Source organism: Nycticebus coucang, chromosome 12 (assembly GCF_027406575.1).
Source record: "Nycticebus coucang isolate mNycCou1 chromosome 12, mNycCou1.pri, whole genome shotgun sequence".
Lineage (NCBI taxonomy): Eukaryota > Metazoa > Chordata > Mammalia > Primates > Lorisidae > Nycticebus > Nycticebus coucang.
Window position 1 is genome coordinate 64,532,516 of NC_069791.1, and position 18,420 is coordinate 64,550,935.

At 42.1% G+C, this 18,420-nt stretch overlaps 1 protein-coding gene across 1 annotated transcript in view; it reads left to right on the top strand.

Moving 5' to 3' along the window:
• The first annotated feature begins 7,853 nt into the window (after positions 1-7,853).
• The window catches only part of SDK1 (sidekick cell adhesion molecule 1), a 1,108,031-nt gene continuing 1,097,464 nt past the window's right edge, over positions 7,854-18,420 (top strand). Inside the window, exon 1 of the mRNA XM_053556749.1 lies at positions 7,854-8,471. Within this exon, the coding sequence (XP_053412724.1) occupies positions 8,186-8,471 (286 nt within the window). The 5' untranslated portion in view covers positions 7,854-8,185. The remainder of the gene's footprint in view (positions 8,472-18,420) is intronic.

The window sequence follows — 18,420 nt, forward strand, 5'->3', positions numbered from 1 at the left end:
GTACTAATCTCTTCTTCTTATAAGGACATCAGTCATATTAGACTAGGGCCCATCCTAATGACCTCATTTTAGCTTCATCACCTTTTTAACTTCTCAAGATATGATTATATTCTGAGGTACTAGGGATTTGGGCTTCAACATATGAATTTTGGTGTGAAAGAATGCAACCCAGACCCCTCAGTTAGTAAGGACCTGTTTACATGGGGGACTTTATGTTTGTAATCAGATCATACCAGCTTCTAATGCAGGTCCCCAGGCCCTTGCAAAGCACCTTTCCTCCAAGTATTTCTGGGAGTCCTTAGGAAGTATCTCTGCCAAATTGTATTTTCCAAAATGGCTGCAATAATACCTCCTATCTTGCCTTTCTCCACATTCAGAGATAGAGTTGTATTCCCACTTTTCTTGGGTCTGGCCTGGCCTTACTGACTTGCTTACCACCAATGGAGTGCAGTGGAGATGATGCTGCATGACCTCTAAGGCCAAATCAGAAAAGGCTGTGCAATTCCCCAATACTTCCTCTCAGATATTCCCTCTCAGAATCCATGTTGTGAGGAAGCCCAAGCCACAAGGAGAAGCCACACAAATGCACTCTGGTTAACAGTCCCCATTGAGCCCAGCCAGCATGTAATCCTTGCTCAGGCACCTGACATGAGAGTGAAGATGTCTGGGTGATTCTAGTCCCCAGCCACTTCCCTGCTATGATCTGAATAAATTCCTGTAACCCCCAGAACCTGTAAGCATAGTGAAAGGATTGTTTTATACCAATTTTTGAAAGGGATTATGGCTTATTCAAAGTTATTTGGCTGGTTAACAGAGCTAGATTAAAACCCAGGCCTCATACATTTTTGATTAGAGCTTCTTTTACCATTTATTCTTTCAACAAATGTTCATTTTCTACAGCATTCTACATACTGTCATGGGATTGGGGAGACAGCAGTGACACTTTAACTTAGCTCCATAGGACAGAATAAAGAGCTGTGGATGACTGCTGTAGAAAGGTTGGTTACAATTCCATGTAAACAGGACTTCACTATTTAGGAGAACTTTCCTAAATAGTGAAGTCCTGTTGGAATGGAATGATCTTGAGGGATGATAATCAGAGCTGAATGCCTTAGGCAGACAATTGAATTTAGTGAGTGTTGAGATCAATCCCAAGTCTCCTTACCAACTCTGGGAATCCACCACTTCTCAAAAGAATTTAAGACAGTTTTATTTGACTTAAAATGTTCTCTTTTAACAGATGCTTTTGAAGATCCCTTCTACCAAGTTTTCATGGTGATGTCTGTACAACATTTGTCCTATCCCAAAAGCAAGAGACAGCATCAGGAGACAGGTTCCAATCCCTGCTGTACCTCTCACTGGCTAAATGGCCCTGGGAAAATGGTGTGAATTATCGAATCTCAGTAAAATGGAATAAACATGCTTCCCATCACATAGAGATTGTTATGAGGATTTAAATGCTTATGTAAAACTAAGATGATTTTTTTTTTTTTTTGGAGATAGAGTCTCACTTTGTTGCTCTCGATAGAGTGCATGGCATCATAGCTCATAGCAACCTCAAACTTTTGGGCTCAAGTGATTCTCTTGCCTCAGCAGCTATTTTTTTTTTTTTTTTTTTAATCCCCAGCTATTTTTTTTTTTAGAGACGAGGTCTCACTCTGGCTCAGGCTGGTCTTGAACTTGTAAGATCAAGCAATCCACCCACCTCGGCCTCCCAGAGGGCTAGGATTATAGGCGTGAGTCACTGTGCCCGGCCAGATGAAAATTGTATATTAAATCTGTTGCTAGGCCTCTCCCTTTCTCCAAAGAAAATATCTCAAACTTTCAATGTCTGCACTGCCTTCAAAGTCTGCCAGTTCTTCTTTCCCCTCATATTCAACAGGTGACCTACTTGTTTTAGAGAAAAAGAAAGAAGAAAACATCAGGTGTATCTCCCTCCATTTTTCCTGATAACTCTTCTAACTGAGCTTTGTCCTCTCCCCGGTCTCTCTTTACAGTAGATTGGATGGTCCTCCCCTGCCTAAGGCTAAACCCCCTCTTTAGGAAACATTCCCAGAGATCATGAGGCCCCTGAGCTCTTAGTTTTCAACCCTTCTTCTTAATCCCCCTTTCTATAGAAAATAAGCTGATATCTTTCCTGTTGTCTTCTGCTTCACCTTCTCATGAGATCTCTTGAAAATGTCACATCTCCACCTTCCACTTGTGCCCGTACCCTGGGGATATCACAGGGTCTGCAGGGACACCCTCATTGCTCAACCTAGAGGTCACTTTTCTACCCTTCACTTTTTTGCAGTGTTGCCTTTACTGTTGTAGACTCCGTGAAGTCATCTCCCACTGCACCTCCCTTCTCAGGTTACACCCAAACATCCACGTATCTAATGATCACATTTGCCAGCAGATATTCTGCAGACACATTGAAATTTGACAGATTCAAAATTAAGTGCATGGCACTGTCACATACCTCCAAATGTGTCCCCTCCCTTCAGAAGCAAAAGGGCCATTTTTCCAGTTTCTCAAGCCAGGAAACAGAATGTGATCCTTGAACCTTAGATTCTGTCTCATCTTCCAATTAGTTTCTTAATCTGTCTTTTCTTTCCCATCCCAATTGCTGCTGTTATTTCTTACTCAAATTGCTGGGAGGGCTCCTCTCAGGTCTCCTGGCTTCCCCATCTCATCTCACTCCATGACCAGAATAATCTTTCTAAAAACATTGTTGATTCTGTAACTTAAACAAACCTTCATGGTTCTCCTGCTAAATTTCAGACTTTGGGCTTTTGCATTTACCTTCCTCTCTGTCCAGAGCACCCTACTTTCTTCTTCATCCTTCAGGTTTCTATTTCTCAGAGCTGTTAGATCTCTTCTCAGATAGACCCCCTAGGTGATTCTACTTATCATATAATTATAATTATTTATTTCACTCTTGCCTAGAACTGGAGCTAGCAAGAATCAGTTACTTGATAAATACTAGCTGAAAAACAAGAATAGAAGGACTTACTTTCCACCAATGGTTATCCAATTTGAATGTGCATAAGAACCACCTAGGGGGCTTGTTAAAACAGTTTGCTGGGCTCACCTCCAGAGAGTTTAAGTCAGGAGCTTGGGGAGATGCCCAGATGAGGTGCTGAGCAGGGACTAGACAATGAGGAGCTCTGCATCCTCAAATTTAAAGCAATGAAAGGTGAAGGATAGCTACTTTTAAAGAAAGCTGGCAGGAATTTTTGGAGGCTTGGTAAATTTCTGGTAACTCTCTATTTCGTAGCTTACTTAATAAGAGCTTACTCATGAAATTTTGGCCTCTGAAAATATTCTCAAGAAACTAGGGTGGGCTCTAAGGTAACCAAAGCACATGCCCCATTAGGGCTCAAAGGCAGCACCTGGAGCTGTGCCCTGCTAGGTAATGGGTTGCCAGGCAACAGACCAAGGGTGAGGCTGGGATTAGCAGCTGGCAAGGACAGAAGAGTAAACCACTGAGGCAACTAAGGGTGCAGTTCTCATTAGGAGAGGACCACAGGTGGTAAGGAATTCCCAGGATATAAATTGGGGGCCTTGGTTTGTAACTGAAGGATGCAAATATGGACAACTTCACATTGCACCTGGCCTCTATATAGGACTGGTGCTTATTTTTCTCAGAAGTACTACTGAGAACCCATGTGAGAGATTTCTTAATGAGTTCTGGGTAAGAAGTAACTTATTATGCTCATCACCATCAGCTTTTTACAAATACACTTGTCAGTTTATTTTAAAATACATATTTACATTCGACAATTTCAAAAGTATAGAAAAGCATACAATTCCATGACATGACCCTTGAAGGAAACTTGATGAGTTTAGCATTCATCTTTTCCAAAAGAAATAAACACAAGTGGGATTATTCTATATATATTTGCTGTGTCACTTTTAAGAAAAAACTGTATATAGTGGATATCTCTGTACTGACACTTCTAAGTCTATTAACAGTCATGTGGAAATTTATTGTGTGGATATTAAATATCCCTTTGAAGGATTATTTTTAGCAATGCTGTAATGCATAACCTTATCCACATATCCTTTTGCATTTGTGGGGTTGGAATTAATTCACACTAAAAGTTTAGCTATGGATTTAAGGTTTCTCTCCAGAAGGGCTGTTTAATTTATACTTCCATTAAAAATACATGAATGACCATTTCCACATACCTTCACCAACTTGCCATTATCAACCAACTTGCCAACTTGCCATTATCAGTCCTTTGAAGGATAATTAAAACAATGGGCCTTTAATTTTTATAAGCCCTATTGCTAATTTTTTTCAGTTTTTTGTTGTGCATCTCTTCATATGTTTATTTTCTCTTTGCATTCCTCTGAAACATGCCTATTCCTTTTCTTTGCTTATCTTTCTGTTGGTCTTGTTTATCTATTTTTCTTATTGACTAATAAAAGCTGAGCAGCTTTTCTAAGTCTTGTTGATTTATTAGAAGAGATATTAATATTTTGTCCATTTTTTCCCCACAGTGCCCTAAAGAATTTTGGTTTTTAATTTGTAAACATTTCAATCTATTGATGGTCTAGAAATTTGCATGTTTTCCTTAAAAATAAAATAACAATTATATCATTAAAAAGCTTTCATTTTATCTCATGACCCATAAGGGGTAGAAAAGACAGAATGAAGCAAAACACGAATGAAGGCAGAGAGGAAGATTAAGAACACAATAGAGGGTTATAGTCATCAAGCTTATTAATTCCTAAGAGACACAAAGGGATTAATTACATTAGTGGGTCTCAAACTATAATTTACATAGGAATCACTTGTTCAAATGTAGATTATGATTCAGTAGGTCCAAGGCTGTGCCTGAGACTCTGCATTTCTAACCTGCTCCCAGATGAGGTTGATGGTCCATCCATCACACCTGGAGTAGCCAGTGAGAGTGAAACAGTGGTGGTCTCACTCATCATTTTAACTCCACTTAAATTATCGTCTGTTTTGAAAACTTTCCCTCTCTCCCTTTTTAAGTAAGCAAGGAAAATTTTAACTTCTTGTCCTGGGAAATGGGAGATGGCTACAGCTCATTTTTTAAAAGTAAAATAAATCAGGTTTCATGGAATAACATCCCTCCACTTCATGGCTTTTTAGAATATATGGCTAAAGATTTTTAAGGGTGAGTATGCAAGTATAAAATGTTTACTTCTTGAGGCCTTCTTGTTGGGTTGGGTAGATGGATTAATTGGCCTTTTGGGCCAAAATATTCCAACCCCATCCTGGCCCTCTCTTCCCTAGCCTTATAAAGGGGTGTCTCTATTATTTTCTGAACCCATAGCCTGAACACATTCCTCAAGATAATAATCTAATGTGTCCTGTAAAAGGCAACATAGGCAGTGGGGTAATAAATAGTCTTAGAATAGTTCTCAGGAGAGCTGGATTTTTGTTCTAGCTTTAACACGGTCGCTTTGTGTGTATCAAACTTTACTGGCTTGGTGTCTTCAGCTTTGGAATGGAGGCTGTCACAGAGCTTGACTTCCCCAGGGTGATAATGGAATAAAAAATTTCCCAGAAGGGTCTCAGGACCCCACTGGTCTCTTCTAATCTGGCATATCCTGACTTGGCTGTCCAACTGCCAAACAAGTTTCCACAAAATTTCCCCTTAAGCGCAAAGTAAATCACAGCCAAAGAGGCACTGGTCATTCTTGGAGTGTCCTCAAGTCAGGAAGGTGCCTGAGCCATATTCATGCCTCTGTGTACTGTAAGAGCATTATGTTCCCTTTGGAAAGAAAGGAATGGGCATATATTGCTCTCTGAAAGAAAAAGGTTAAAGGTGGACCACACTCAACTAGTAGACATAGCAACTCAGAACAAGGATTTCCACATCCCTATAAGGAAAAGGAAACTAGCATTTAGAGTGTAAATTATCTCACTTTCCTGTGAGAAGGGAATGATTCCTAACTTTCCACCCCAGGAACTTAGAGACAGCCATTTGCCCAAATCTCATAACTAGAAAGGGAGGAGCTAAGACCTCAAAGCCACCCACCGTCTTTGAGCCAAGTGGAGAGAATGGAAATTGAGCTTGTGATCTGGGCCAAGTCACTTCACTCTTCAAGCCTGTTTCCCCACCTGCATCAGTGACTGCAGCTGTCCTGCACAGCTCCTGCATAGGACTAGCCTACAGTAAGTGCTGAAGAACCAAGAGGTATTTGCCCTCCCACCCCCTTCTCTAACATTATCTTGCAAATTTGAAGAAACTCAGGGTTACTGACAATAGAAAATAGAAAGACACCCCTTCCCACCTCAAGTCTCATTCCCATGTCTTCGGGACACCAGGGGCGTGCCCACTTACCAGCCCTGTGTTCTCAGGGCACCTGTGGGCTCATGGAGCTCTGAGTTCATTTTACTTTCTTGTCCCTTCCAGCATGACACGGAGAGAGGGTAGAGGGCAGGTCTTGGGGGTGGACGCAGTTCTGAATCCACTTCCTCCACATGGCTACTGTTTTTGGCTTCAGTTTGCCCATCTTTGGCTTACAGGGTCATTGTTAAGACTTTATAGATAAGGGTGCGCGTAAACAGTTTGATACTGAGCTAGCGCAGCACAGGTGTTCCGCAAGCAGGCACCAGCCTAGCTCACAGCCTCCAGCCTTTCCTGCTCTCCACTCTCTTGCCCCAGGTCTTTCTTGGCTGGACAATAACCCTAACCCGAGCAGCGAGTGCTTTTTGGGAGCCCACACGGCGCTGTGCGGACACCCAGTCCCTTGCCTTCAGCATTTACATGATCTCATTCAGTCATCATCACTAGGGCCCTGGGCTCCTCCCAATCAGCGCCCAGCAGCTTCAGACTACGTGTCACCTCTACCCCTCCTCCCACAAAAATGCTGGCTTTCCAGCCGCCAGAGCGCTGAGTTCACCCCATAAAGTGGCTAATGCTTCCCACATGCAGCTGAGCGTCCGTGCCCACTAGCATCCCTGCAGACTCCCCAGGCCCCACTCTGGGAGATCCTCCTCCTGGCAGACCTCTCCTGGACACCCGCCCACCCCGCGGCGAGAAGCGCCGGGTGCTGTGGTCCTGTGTTCCCTCAGGCCAAATGTGACCTTGGACGCCTTTACAAAGCTGTGTCCACGCCTCTGTACAGGCGGCGAGTTTGCACCCAATGGTGTCTTTTGTTGCCACTAATTAAAATACCTTTTTTTTTTTGTAGAGACAGAGTCTCACTGTACCGCCCTCAGGTAGAGTGCCCTGGCGTCACACGGCTCACAGCAACCTCTAACTCTTGGGCTTACGCGATTCTCTTGCCTCAGCCTCCCGAGCAGCTGGGACTACAGGCGTAAAATACCTCTTTTGCGTGTTCCTTGTTTACAATTACGGTAACTTGGCGAGTAACCATCAGGCACAGGGCCCGCAGGTGGGAGAAGGGCGGCTCCTGCGGAGCGGAGAGGGACGCGCCGACCCACCCTCAGCCGGGGTCTCACACGGAATCTGCGCGTCCAGCTGTACCCTCTCCCGCCCCAGCTTAAGGTCAGGGTCCCTAGCCACTGCCTGCCCCACCTAGGCTCCGGCACTGGCCGCGGTGCCGGAGAGCACGCCCCAGCCTGTGAGCACACCCGGGGAGCGCGTGCGGGACAGCGCCGGCTGCAGCCCCGCTGCAGGTCCCTAGGGGGCGCAGCCGGCGCGGGAAGCCGCCCAAGCCCAGCACCGCGGCCGGCGCGAAATTACAGGCGGGCGGGCGCCGCGAGTTTGAAAACATGCTAGGGACATGGGGGCGGGTCCCGGGCTCGGGAGCCACCTCCGTCGGCCAATCAGCGGCGGGCGGCGGGCGCGGGCGGCGCGTGCGGCCGGGCTGTGAATGGGGAGCGGCGGCCGCGGAGGCGGAGGGCGAGAGCCGGTGCGCGGGCGGGCACACTTTCTCCTCAGCGCCGGGAGAGGGTGGCGGCCGCGGTTCTTCAGCGCCCGGCGGAACCTTTGGAGGGAGCGCTGCGGAGCTGGAACCTCAGCCGCCGGCTGGCGGCCGCTAGAAGATTGGGACTGCCAGACGCGAATTTTCCCTGCTGACAACTTCTCCGCCCGGCTCGCCTCCTGCACGCGCTTCGCCCCTCACACGGGGACCCGGGACGCCGCCCCTCAGCGCCCGGTGGCCACGCACTTCGGCCCGGGGGGCGCCGCGTCCACTTGGGGCTGTCCCGCCGGTGTGGCCGTTCTGCGCGGAGCTCGGGTGGCGGCTGCTCGGCATGGCCCGGGGTGCCCGGCCCTTGGCGGGCGGCGGCGCCTTGGCGCTCCCTGAGCGCGCGGGCCTGGGGCGGCCGCGGGGGTCCCTGCCCGGCCGCGCCCGACCGCCGCTGGCGCCGCGCCCCAGTCCGGAGCCCGTACCCAGCCCCGAGCCCCCGGGACCCCGCGCGGCGCCCGAGACCCCCAGCGAGGACGCGGGGCGGCGGGCGGCAAAGTTCGGCCCGGGCGGTCGCGGACGGTGGACGCTACTGCTGCTCCAGCTGCACTTGCTCCGGGTGCTGGCGCAAGGTAGGCGCGGGCGTTCGGGGCCCCCCAATTCCTCGGTCCTCGGGGCGGGACTACGGAACGCCGGATCTGGAGGGAGTAGAGGGGTTAACGCCGTGAGTCTTCTGGTCCACGCGGGACCCGAGGGGAGGGAAACTAAACTGTCTGAAAACACACCGTTTGTTGCTTGCTTTTTTATTTTCTTAAGTAAAATGGTCCAAATCCCTTCAAAGTTGAGACCCATTCGTCCGCTGGCTAAAAGAATGCCTGAGTCTGATCCTGCGGCTCTGATTAAAAATGAGTTGATTTGTATCTGTCTTCGCGCCGCCGGGTCTTACTAACGCTGAGTGACATCAACGATAGGCTCCAAATGCCAAGTGCCAGCCTCCACCCCAGCGCGCCACCTCCTTGGAGTCCCCCAAGTCCCGATGCCCAACCCCAAGTGGGTGGGGTACAATCGGTGGAGCAAAACTTTGAGTGCCCATGGCTTTTCCACTTTGCTTTGTTTTTCTCCCTCTGTTGGCTCTCCTTTAGAATACAGTGGTGATCCATAAAACAGGGACAGAGGATCTGCTGATTCGAAATGACCTTTTGAAAAGGGCTTTACATCCTAATTCTGGAGGATGATTATTTTTCCTAAACTGTTACCACTCTCCTGCCGGTTAGCGTCCTTTTCCATTGAAGTTTACTGGTCTTACATGCCAAACAAAACCCAAACAAACCAGAAATAACTACTTTAATAAGGTCTTTGATGGAGTCTGTAAAACAGAGTAGTGAACCTGTTTTAGTGTTGGCGGCTTTAGGAAAAATTAACTTTGTTCATTAGCAGTACCCCGGAATACTGCTATCATGGTAAGGAACTTGGTACTCTATTGGAAAACGAGAGCATTAAACTTAAATTAGCTGTGTTCTGTGTCATGTGAAGATTGATTTATGTGTAGTAAGAGGATTTAAATGTAATGACATTTTAAAGATCAGGACTCAAAACTTTCCCGTAGTTTAACAAGTCATAATTTTTTTATTAATGCTTATGTAACATTATTGAAATTGTGGTTCCCCCCTTCATGAATGCTTCCTTTCATGTTTTACTACATGAAAACAAATTGCCATACTTCTGGTTGATTTAACTCCTCCATTACTTGAAAATTTTTATTTTACGTATTTGTGCTGCTTTTTGCTTAATGACTTAGTTTGGAAGGAAAACATCTATTAAGTCGTTTTGTAAAATGTGATGTGTAGACTGCTTAGAGAAGCCAGATTCAAGTGAAGAAATCTAATTATTTAGGATGACCTTTAAAATAGAAATGGTGTTTATTGCTAAATTTCCTTTTTCTAAACTGTGACTTGCATTTTGCAGTAAGATCTGTACATTTGAAGATGTGTGCACAAATTGAAATGGTGGGGAATAATCTGCCAGTGGCTTTGTTTTGAAATATTAAAAACTTGAAATCCATACAATATATTATCAGTTGCACTTTAAAGGCCCTATAAAAGCTTGCAATTTTACAACTGAAATGTTAATGAAAATACATTAGTCTTAAAAAAAAAAAAAGTACTAAGGTAACAGCCAAACTTTGTTAGGGAGAATATTTTATTCCTTGTTGACAGTAAAAACATTGGTACCTGTTTTACATTTATATGGTTTATGAAAGTGTACAGATCTTTTAGTGTAAAATTTCAAATAGGTTGTCACAAATTTTAAATTCATTGACAGATTTCTGTTCTTGTGCTCTGTGAAATGTGTAATGTATCCATCATGTTTTTATATCATATTGAAAATTCATATTACAGAGGAGATGTCACCGTTTGACAAAAGCTCATGTATCTTGAAAATGAAAATTCTGGGGCTGCTATAGAGATTTCTGATGGGATGATGAGTTAGTTGGTCATGTGTGCAGGAATGTATACTCTTGAATCTTGTTAGATAAAATGTAACATTTGAAATGGCATAGTCACTACTAAGTCAGAATTGGTCTTAAGTACCACATTATTACTGGGTAGCTAGGTGAAGCTGTTCCTGACTTGTAGATTTTCTTCTAATCGGACTCCATGTGGGGATGCTTAGTTTTGAAGGGAGAAAATGTGCAGTATTGACCAGTAAAAGTTATGTATTTATAGCCAGTGTTACAAATAGGAGTATGTAATTATGTGAAATGCCAAGTTCAGCTCTTCCAGATTTAACTATAATACATACTGGAGTTTCTTATCCATGATAATGAGAATTTCTGTGTTAAATACTCTTATTGCCATGTGTTTAATTGCTTGTGACTGCTGGGTTCCTAAAAAGCCATGTCTTTAATTCTGAAGTCAGGTGGCAATGCGTGCTTGCTTTATGCTGTCCAGCAAGAAGCCATATATGAGTGATTTAGAAGGATGACTTCTGAGGCAGAGGATTTATTGTGTGAAGTCTGTGGCACCTTTAGCTTTACTGCTGGATCTTTTATGTGCAGGGGTGTCCAACCTATGGCCTGCAGGCCGCATGCAGATTATTTGAGGACTGTTTTGCTTATCTCTGGTGTGGGATATATCGAAGTATGCACAGAGTTTTTATTTTTGCTTCTCAGCTTTGTCCCAAGACAATTCTGTCAACATGTGTTAGAAAAAGGTTGGACACCCCTTGTAGCCTTACTGATTCTAGTAATGTCCAGCACTCCTCATAGATGTCAGCTTATATTTATCAGGCTGAAAGGGGTAAGAATACTCCTGTCATTTACTGCCTTGGGCATGTTCATACTCCTCAGTTTCTCATCTGGAGTTAGTTCTTGTCACTTTGACCAATGGTTCTTAAATTTAATGTACTGGAATTATCTAGGGAGTCTGGTAAAACTTTTTAAGTCTACTTCTAATACACAGTATGAGAACAACTAATTTGTATTACCTTTTGTTTTTCCTCATTCAAGGCAACTGCTGACTTTCTGGAGACTTCTAGTCCAGGGTTTTTCAAACTTGGTTGCACATTGGAATCACTCAGGACCTTTAAACCAGTGGTTCTCAATCTTCTTAATGCCGCAGTGTATTTTCATTGTTAAAAAGGGGTCGTGACCCACAGGTTGAGAACCGCTGCTTTAAACAATACTGATGCCTGCATCTCACTCCTAGAATTTGTTTTAATTGAGGTTTGAGCTGGGCATCAGGATATTGAGACTCCCCAGGTGATTCTAATGTTTAGCCAAGTTTGAAAATCACCACCCTAACCTCGTTAAATGAGATCACATGACTTGATTTCCCTGTAACTTTATCCTATGTCTGCAGGCCTCTCTCCTAGCCCTCAACTTCCAAATTCCAGTGACTATTATACACCTGGAACCTATCATGACTTATACCTATTTCAGGTTGATGATCTCAAACTTTGCAATTTCACTCTGAGCTAATTGATGTTTTAGTCATGTATTCTATTTGTTCCAACTGAGACTGTTTGCTCCTACTTTGTGCTAGCCTGGGGTTGTGCTTCAGAATCAGCAGTGATAATTTAAAAAATGCAACCATTTGGACTCCACCTCAGACCTGCTGGTTCTCAGAAGCATGCAATTGAAAAAAACAAAAAACACTCCACAAGTGGTTCTTGTATCTTTATGTTACTTTTTTTTATCCTTGTGTTAATCCCATAATTTTACCCAATTCTGTCGCTGTTAGCCTGATTTCCTGTAGTCTGGACTACTTTTCTCAGTCTAATTCCCAACCTTGGGTAAGGTCTACTAATTAGGCTTTTAGGCTACATGTTTGCTGCAATGTTCAATACACATCTAGCTTCCTTTGGGGTTCATAATGCATTTTATCCAAAATCACTTTGTTTCCTATCTTCCTTCCCTTACAGCTTTGCAGTATAAGTCTCAACTGGATCTTGAGTTCTAGACTGCTTTGCTTCACTAGAGAAGCAAAAATGGGTCTTAAAAATGGGTCTTACACTTAGTAAGTGCTCAGATACTTAATTAAATTTTGTTAGACCACTGAGTATTTAACAGACAGCAACTGGTCAGTTGGTTACCATATTGTAAATCCAACAATAAGCAGTCATCACCATTTATGCAGTCTGTAGTAACTTGTAGTTATCTGTTATGGAGTCCTTAAGGGCCAAGCACTTAAGTGCTCATTCTTCATAACAGTTCCTGAGAGGTAGGTAGTATTTTTGTTTTATCTGTGAGGAAACAGGCATTGAGATGTTACCTAATTTGCCTGATGTTCCAGGACTGGTAGTGGTGGAGCCAGAAGCCAAAATGAAAGGCCTGATCCAGAGTCTATGAATGTAACTGAAGTTCATAACCACTGGGCTAGAATGTCTCCTGTGTGTAGCTTCTGTCTTTAGAAGGACAGATCTGAATAGATCTGATTTATGCTAAAGGCAAGATGATGGTTGATGTTTTTGGAATATTGTGTTGAATAATCTGACTTCAAGTTTTAGGTTGCTTTATTTAGTTATGATTGTAAAAATTATGTTAGATAACTTGAAAGACAGTAGAGGAATACACACAAGCCCCTCCATGTAGCCATCCCCTCCCCTAGTAAGATGACTTACTATTTTGGTGTATTTCTTTTACCCCTGCCCCTCACCCCCAACGTAGATTGAGTTCTAGCAGAGTGAGTTGTGTGACCTGTCGGCAGAGATATTACCTCCCTAGAATTGACTGCTAGGAATGAACCAACCATTTCTTTGAGAAACTTTGGAAAACTTTTTGTGCACTCAAATATATGAATTTAAATCTTTAAAATGAATTGGTGGGGTTTGTGAGGTACAGATCTTTTATTGATTTGCTTTAACATACATAGTCTAACCACAGTTAAGTTTAGCAATATGCCAGGATTACTCCTAGCCAGGAAATTTCTCTCAAATATTGAGGTAAAACAAATTGGAAGTCTGCAAGTTAAGTGGGTAATTGATATTAAAGAAGACATTGTACTTTAATTTTACCTACCATTTGCCTTTATTTTTCTGTCCTGAGGGTCCTTGCATTTTTTTGTGATTTGGTGTTTCAGGTGGCAAAGGTTTGTGGCATGTAGTGTCTTTGTGCCAGCCTTCTGGCCTGCCTTAAGGGTTCCAGAGATCAGAGATGGGCATTGTCAGATGACTAAAGATAGAGAATGGAATGGACAGAGTAAAGATTTTGATTAGGTCATGGTTTGAATTTCTCTAAAGCAGTGGTTCTCAACCTGTGGGTCACAACCCCTTTGGGAGTCTCCTACATATCAGATATTTACATTATGATTCATAACAGTAGCAAAATTACAGTTATGAAGTAGCAACAAAAATAATTTTATGGTTGGGGTCACCACAACATGAGGAACTGTATTAAAGGGTCGCAGCATTAGGAAGGTTGAGAACCACTGCTCTAAAGGGAAGAGATGTAGTTGTAGACCCTTGAAGTTCAAATGCATGAAAGTTGAGTAAAACTGAGGGTGGAGGATAGAAATCAGGTTGAAAGGTGTAGTATAAAGAAGAGTTAAAGAACTATTTTTTAAAAAGTAAAGATGTTATAAGTTTTATTTGGCTAAATATCACTTAAAAGAATTGAGCATTTTAATTTGTATAGTCTCTCTTATTCTAATTTGATGTCACCAGTGCTATAAGGCACTTTCTTAATCAAAATTCCCCCAAATTTGTACACCTCTTTTAAAAAGAGTGTAAGCATTTGTATTCAAAATTTTGAGGGAGAATACATTTTGTCAATTGAGACTGCAAATTGGCACCTCCTGCCATCCTTTGGTAGCATGTAGAAATTGCAGTTATACGCTTTTAAAGGAATCCCTTAAATGCAAGAGTCTGTTGTAGTGTGACAGATATCTATCTGCCAGTTATTGATCCTGTACCTGAGACCTGTTCTGGAGAAATTTAGTACTACTCTAACAGTTTCATTATATTAACATTATTTACTTAAGTACAAAAGTAAAAAAAAATATTAGAGTTTTGCCTTAGGGAACTTTTGTTTATGTATTTGCAAGTCTAGTATTTGACAAGCAGAGACTCATTGTGTTAGCCCAGTCCCAGTCTCCTGGGGTATTGTGGGAATGAGAATATTTTCTATAAAACTTTCCTGGAAACAGACGTGGCCAATGGTCAAGGCATTGGGCTAAGTGTCAGTAGACCTGGCTTTAATTTCATTCCGTAACTACCATCTTGCAATGTGAATAAGTCTGTTATCCTCTGAGTCTGTTTTTTCACTTTTAAAAGAAAGGAGTTAGACTACATGTTCAGAACCATTCTGCAATGATTCTCTGATCTTCTGTATGTTGTCATATCCCTTATGTCCTTCACCAAACCTTCTGTGTGTCTCCTATCTGGGGATTCAATAACTCCATATGTCTTAGCTCTTAGAACCTCATTTTCTTCATTTTGCTTTTGCCAGAGTATTTACAATGTTGAAGACAACTAAGATGCAGTACAATATTTCTCCTTGGGGGCTGCCATCTAACACATGATGTATTTACTCTAGCCTGGAAATGGTTCATGCTCCAAAGTTTAGGCTCTGTAAAACAAATTAGTACCATAATTTATCACTGTAAGCTTGAAGTTTGAAGAAATAAATTTCCTTAAAATGTGAGATGCTTTTTTATCTAAATGGACAGAAGGAGCAAGACTAATCAAAATCTGGAGGTATTTAAAGCAGTGAAAAATTTAAAAAGATATGAAATAGTGATGGATGAAAATATTTATATTTACTAGACATTGAGTATCAGGAATTAGAGATTAGTAGAAGGTGTCTATTTCTGTGCTCAACCTAATCTTATGTTGGCTGTCTTCATTAGAGACTTGTATTAAATCAGAGGGTCCTTAAAATTAACATAAGAAGTATTTTTCACTTTAACAGGCTTAGCTGGCAATCTCTTGATATACAATGTTTAGTGAAGGTAACAACTATCAAAAATCCAATTTCTTGACAATAGACGTGAAAGTCAAGTAAATTTATTAATTTACTGATCCTTGCAAATTAGCTTGTTGAATGTGGGCTAAGACTAGTTTCTGCAGTGTTTTTGCCTTTGTGTGTGTGTGTTTTTTGCCTTTGATGTGTTTTTAAAATGTGTATTTTAAATTGACAAGGCTACTTTTAGAGATGTGGGCTTCAGGTGATGTGGTGAACCCTGGGACCAATATTATTACATAGACAAAATTAGGATTTTATCCTATATTGTGTTGCCTTTTCTCTTTTAGAAATCTCCTCTTTGACACCCATTTCTTACCATGCAAGGTTTGGAAGCTCTCAAATCTGTAAGTTTGATTTTACAAAGAAGAATAGGCTTTCTAAGGAAAGAAATATAGGGAAATAACTAAATAATGACTATGGTGACTTTGGGAGGAATGTGGATACTTGGAGTGCTCCACTAGTTGCCCTTATTAAGAATATTTGGTAGTGGGAATTTTGGTGACCCAAGCAGGCTAGTTAGGAATTTATTTCAGATTCAGAGTAAGGAGGGTTCACAGAGGTATAACCTGTCATACTTAGATAAGGGTGCTTATTTCCAGAGATATTAATGTCTGTGGGTTCTTCTTTTTAGTGTTTAACTTGTTTTGTGGTTTTCTCCCGAGGGGAGGGGAGGGCCTGTTTTCAAAGTGAAGGTCAATTTTATCTTCTCCCTAGGTGTAGGTGTGATGTGTGATGCAAAAAGAGTGGAAGATTTTGATTCTTGTGTGACCAAGCCCTTCTATACAGTAGATATTAGCCTTGGTTTTTATGCATGAACCACCAGATGGCAACAGAAAAAAGTGTTTATGTAGGAGATAATCTGTGGTTTCCATAGCTATTTTTTTTTCCATACTACACTATTTTTTTTTTTTTGTAGAGACAGAGTCTCACTTTATGGCCCTCGGTAGAGTGCCGTGGCCTCACACAGCTCACAGCAACCTACAACTCCTGGGCTTAAGCGATTCTCTTGCCTCAGCCTCCCAAGTAGCTGGGACTACAGGCGCCTGCCACAATGCCTGGCTATTTTTTGGTTGCAGTTTGGCCGGGGCCGGGTTTGAACCCAACCACCCTCGGTATATGGGGCTGGCGCCCTACTGACTGAGCCACAGGCGCCACCCAGTACACTATATTCTAGTATACTAAGGTAATATATGATTTTTGGCCAAGAGCAAGTTGAGTTTATAATACCTGACAATGCAGAATCACAATCAGGAAATGGAATAGTGGTAAAGTGTCACTAGAAAAAATATTTTATTTGCTTTAGTGCATGTATAAACTGTTCCCAAAGGAAGTGAGTTTTCAGGGATGCAACTCTCCCATGATTTATACTAGTGTATAGTCATGCTTTTACTTCTAATTTTTTATTCAGCATTTATCCCTTTCTTACAGTAAGCTGTGATGATTTGCAGAACATAAAAGAAAACATGGCTTTTACCCTAAAGCGTTTTCTGTAACATCTTTAAAAGGAGGAGATACATGAGTTTATAAACATTGAGTGCATTTATATATTTGCTGGCCAAAGGTATTTTTACTTCATATAAAATTTGTTTTATTTTTTTCTTGTAGACATATCTCCTTTTCTAAGGGTGTTGTCTTGGCTCTCTTCTAAAGCCTTTCTTTTTTCTTTTTCTGTTTTTTTTTAAAGGTAAAACTCCTAGTTGCAAGCTAGAAACTCAGCCTGAACTACTAAAGAAAAAAGGGATTTTAATTTGAGAGGTCCTGGGGTATCACAGCATAACTAGAATACCCTAAAATTTGACAAGTTTGGGATTCAGTTCCACTTCAGGAATAACTGGAGCCAAGTGTTCAAAACCTCTCAGGTACTGTCCTCTTTACCCTCATCTCCCAGTTTGCTTCTGTTTCTGAGTCCATTCTAGACTTACTGGAAATTTTTTTTTCTTTGTGGCTGAAATGTAGCTGTCCCCAGTCTTTGCATTCCTATTGTTTCAGACCATGAAATGAAATAAAGATTGATTTAAGACTTTGATACTGAGTCCAATATTGGTGAAATGATCAGATTTGTATTTTAAGATGATCATCTGGGAGCAGAGGGGGAGACATTATTTTTGTTGCAAACTTGAGAATGGATTGGAAGAAACCAGGATCACTGTAGATGAGTTAAGTTGTAACAGCAGTTGAAGGTGAGACGAAGTAGCAGCTTGGGCTTGAATGGTTGTGTGGTGATAGGTTGATGCAACAGATCTGAGAGGGAAAAAATGGACCGTATTTAGTAGAGGGTTGGGTATGGAGGGGGAGTTAAATGTTATAGGTGATGTTCAGTTTTCTGACTTACACGAATAGTTCGTTAGTACAGCCATTCACTGAGGTTGGGCCACCTCAATTTGGGCAGTATAATCATGATTTTGGTTTTGAATGTATCAGTGTGAACCTTTGAGGCATCCAGACAGAGCTGTTATGGTCTTGGGATAGATGAGTTGTGCATTCAGGAGGGTCTGGGCTTTTGTTATAAATATTTGTGGAGACAGGATAGCATATTTAAGAAGATGGGCTTGTCATAAAATAACTGACTCAACCACTTGCTGACTGTGAATCCTTGGGTTGGCTACTTAATTTTCTTTTAAGTCTGATTCTTTTCCTCTGAAGAATTGTGTAATTGTCCCTACTTCATATAGCTGTTGCAAGGACCCATTGATTCTGCCTGTGATTTGCTGGATAAACTGCAAGGAGGAGAGTACGGAGTGAATGAGGATGAGTTAAGGAATGGTTGAAAAAAATACAGGTTGAGAATGGATTGGAAATTTGAACTTGGGTAGAAAAATTACAGTGGTGGTTATTGCTGCAGAGAGGTGAATAAATGAGAACCAGGAAAAGGCCGTGGATTTGTTGATGAGGTGAGAAATGACAGCCTTTGAGTAGACATTCACTTGAGTTCTAGGAGTGTAAAGTAGATTTAAGCTGATTATAGGGTGAACAGATAGGAAGAAAACGGAGTCAACAGTTATCTATTGAAATTTGTAAGGAAAGAGCACTATGAAGCCATTTGAAATGCATAGTGAAAAAAGGTCTTAAAAATGCCTTGGGAATATTTATTTTTTTCCAAATATAAAACTTGTTGAGGC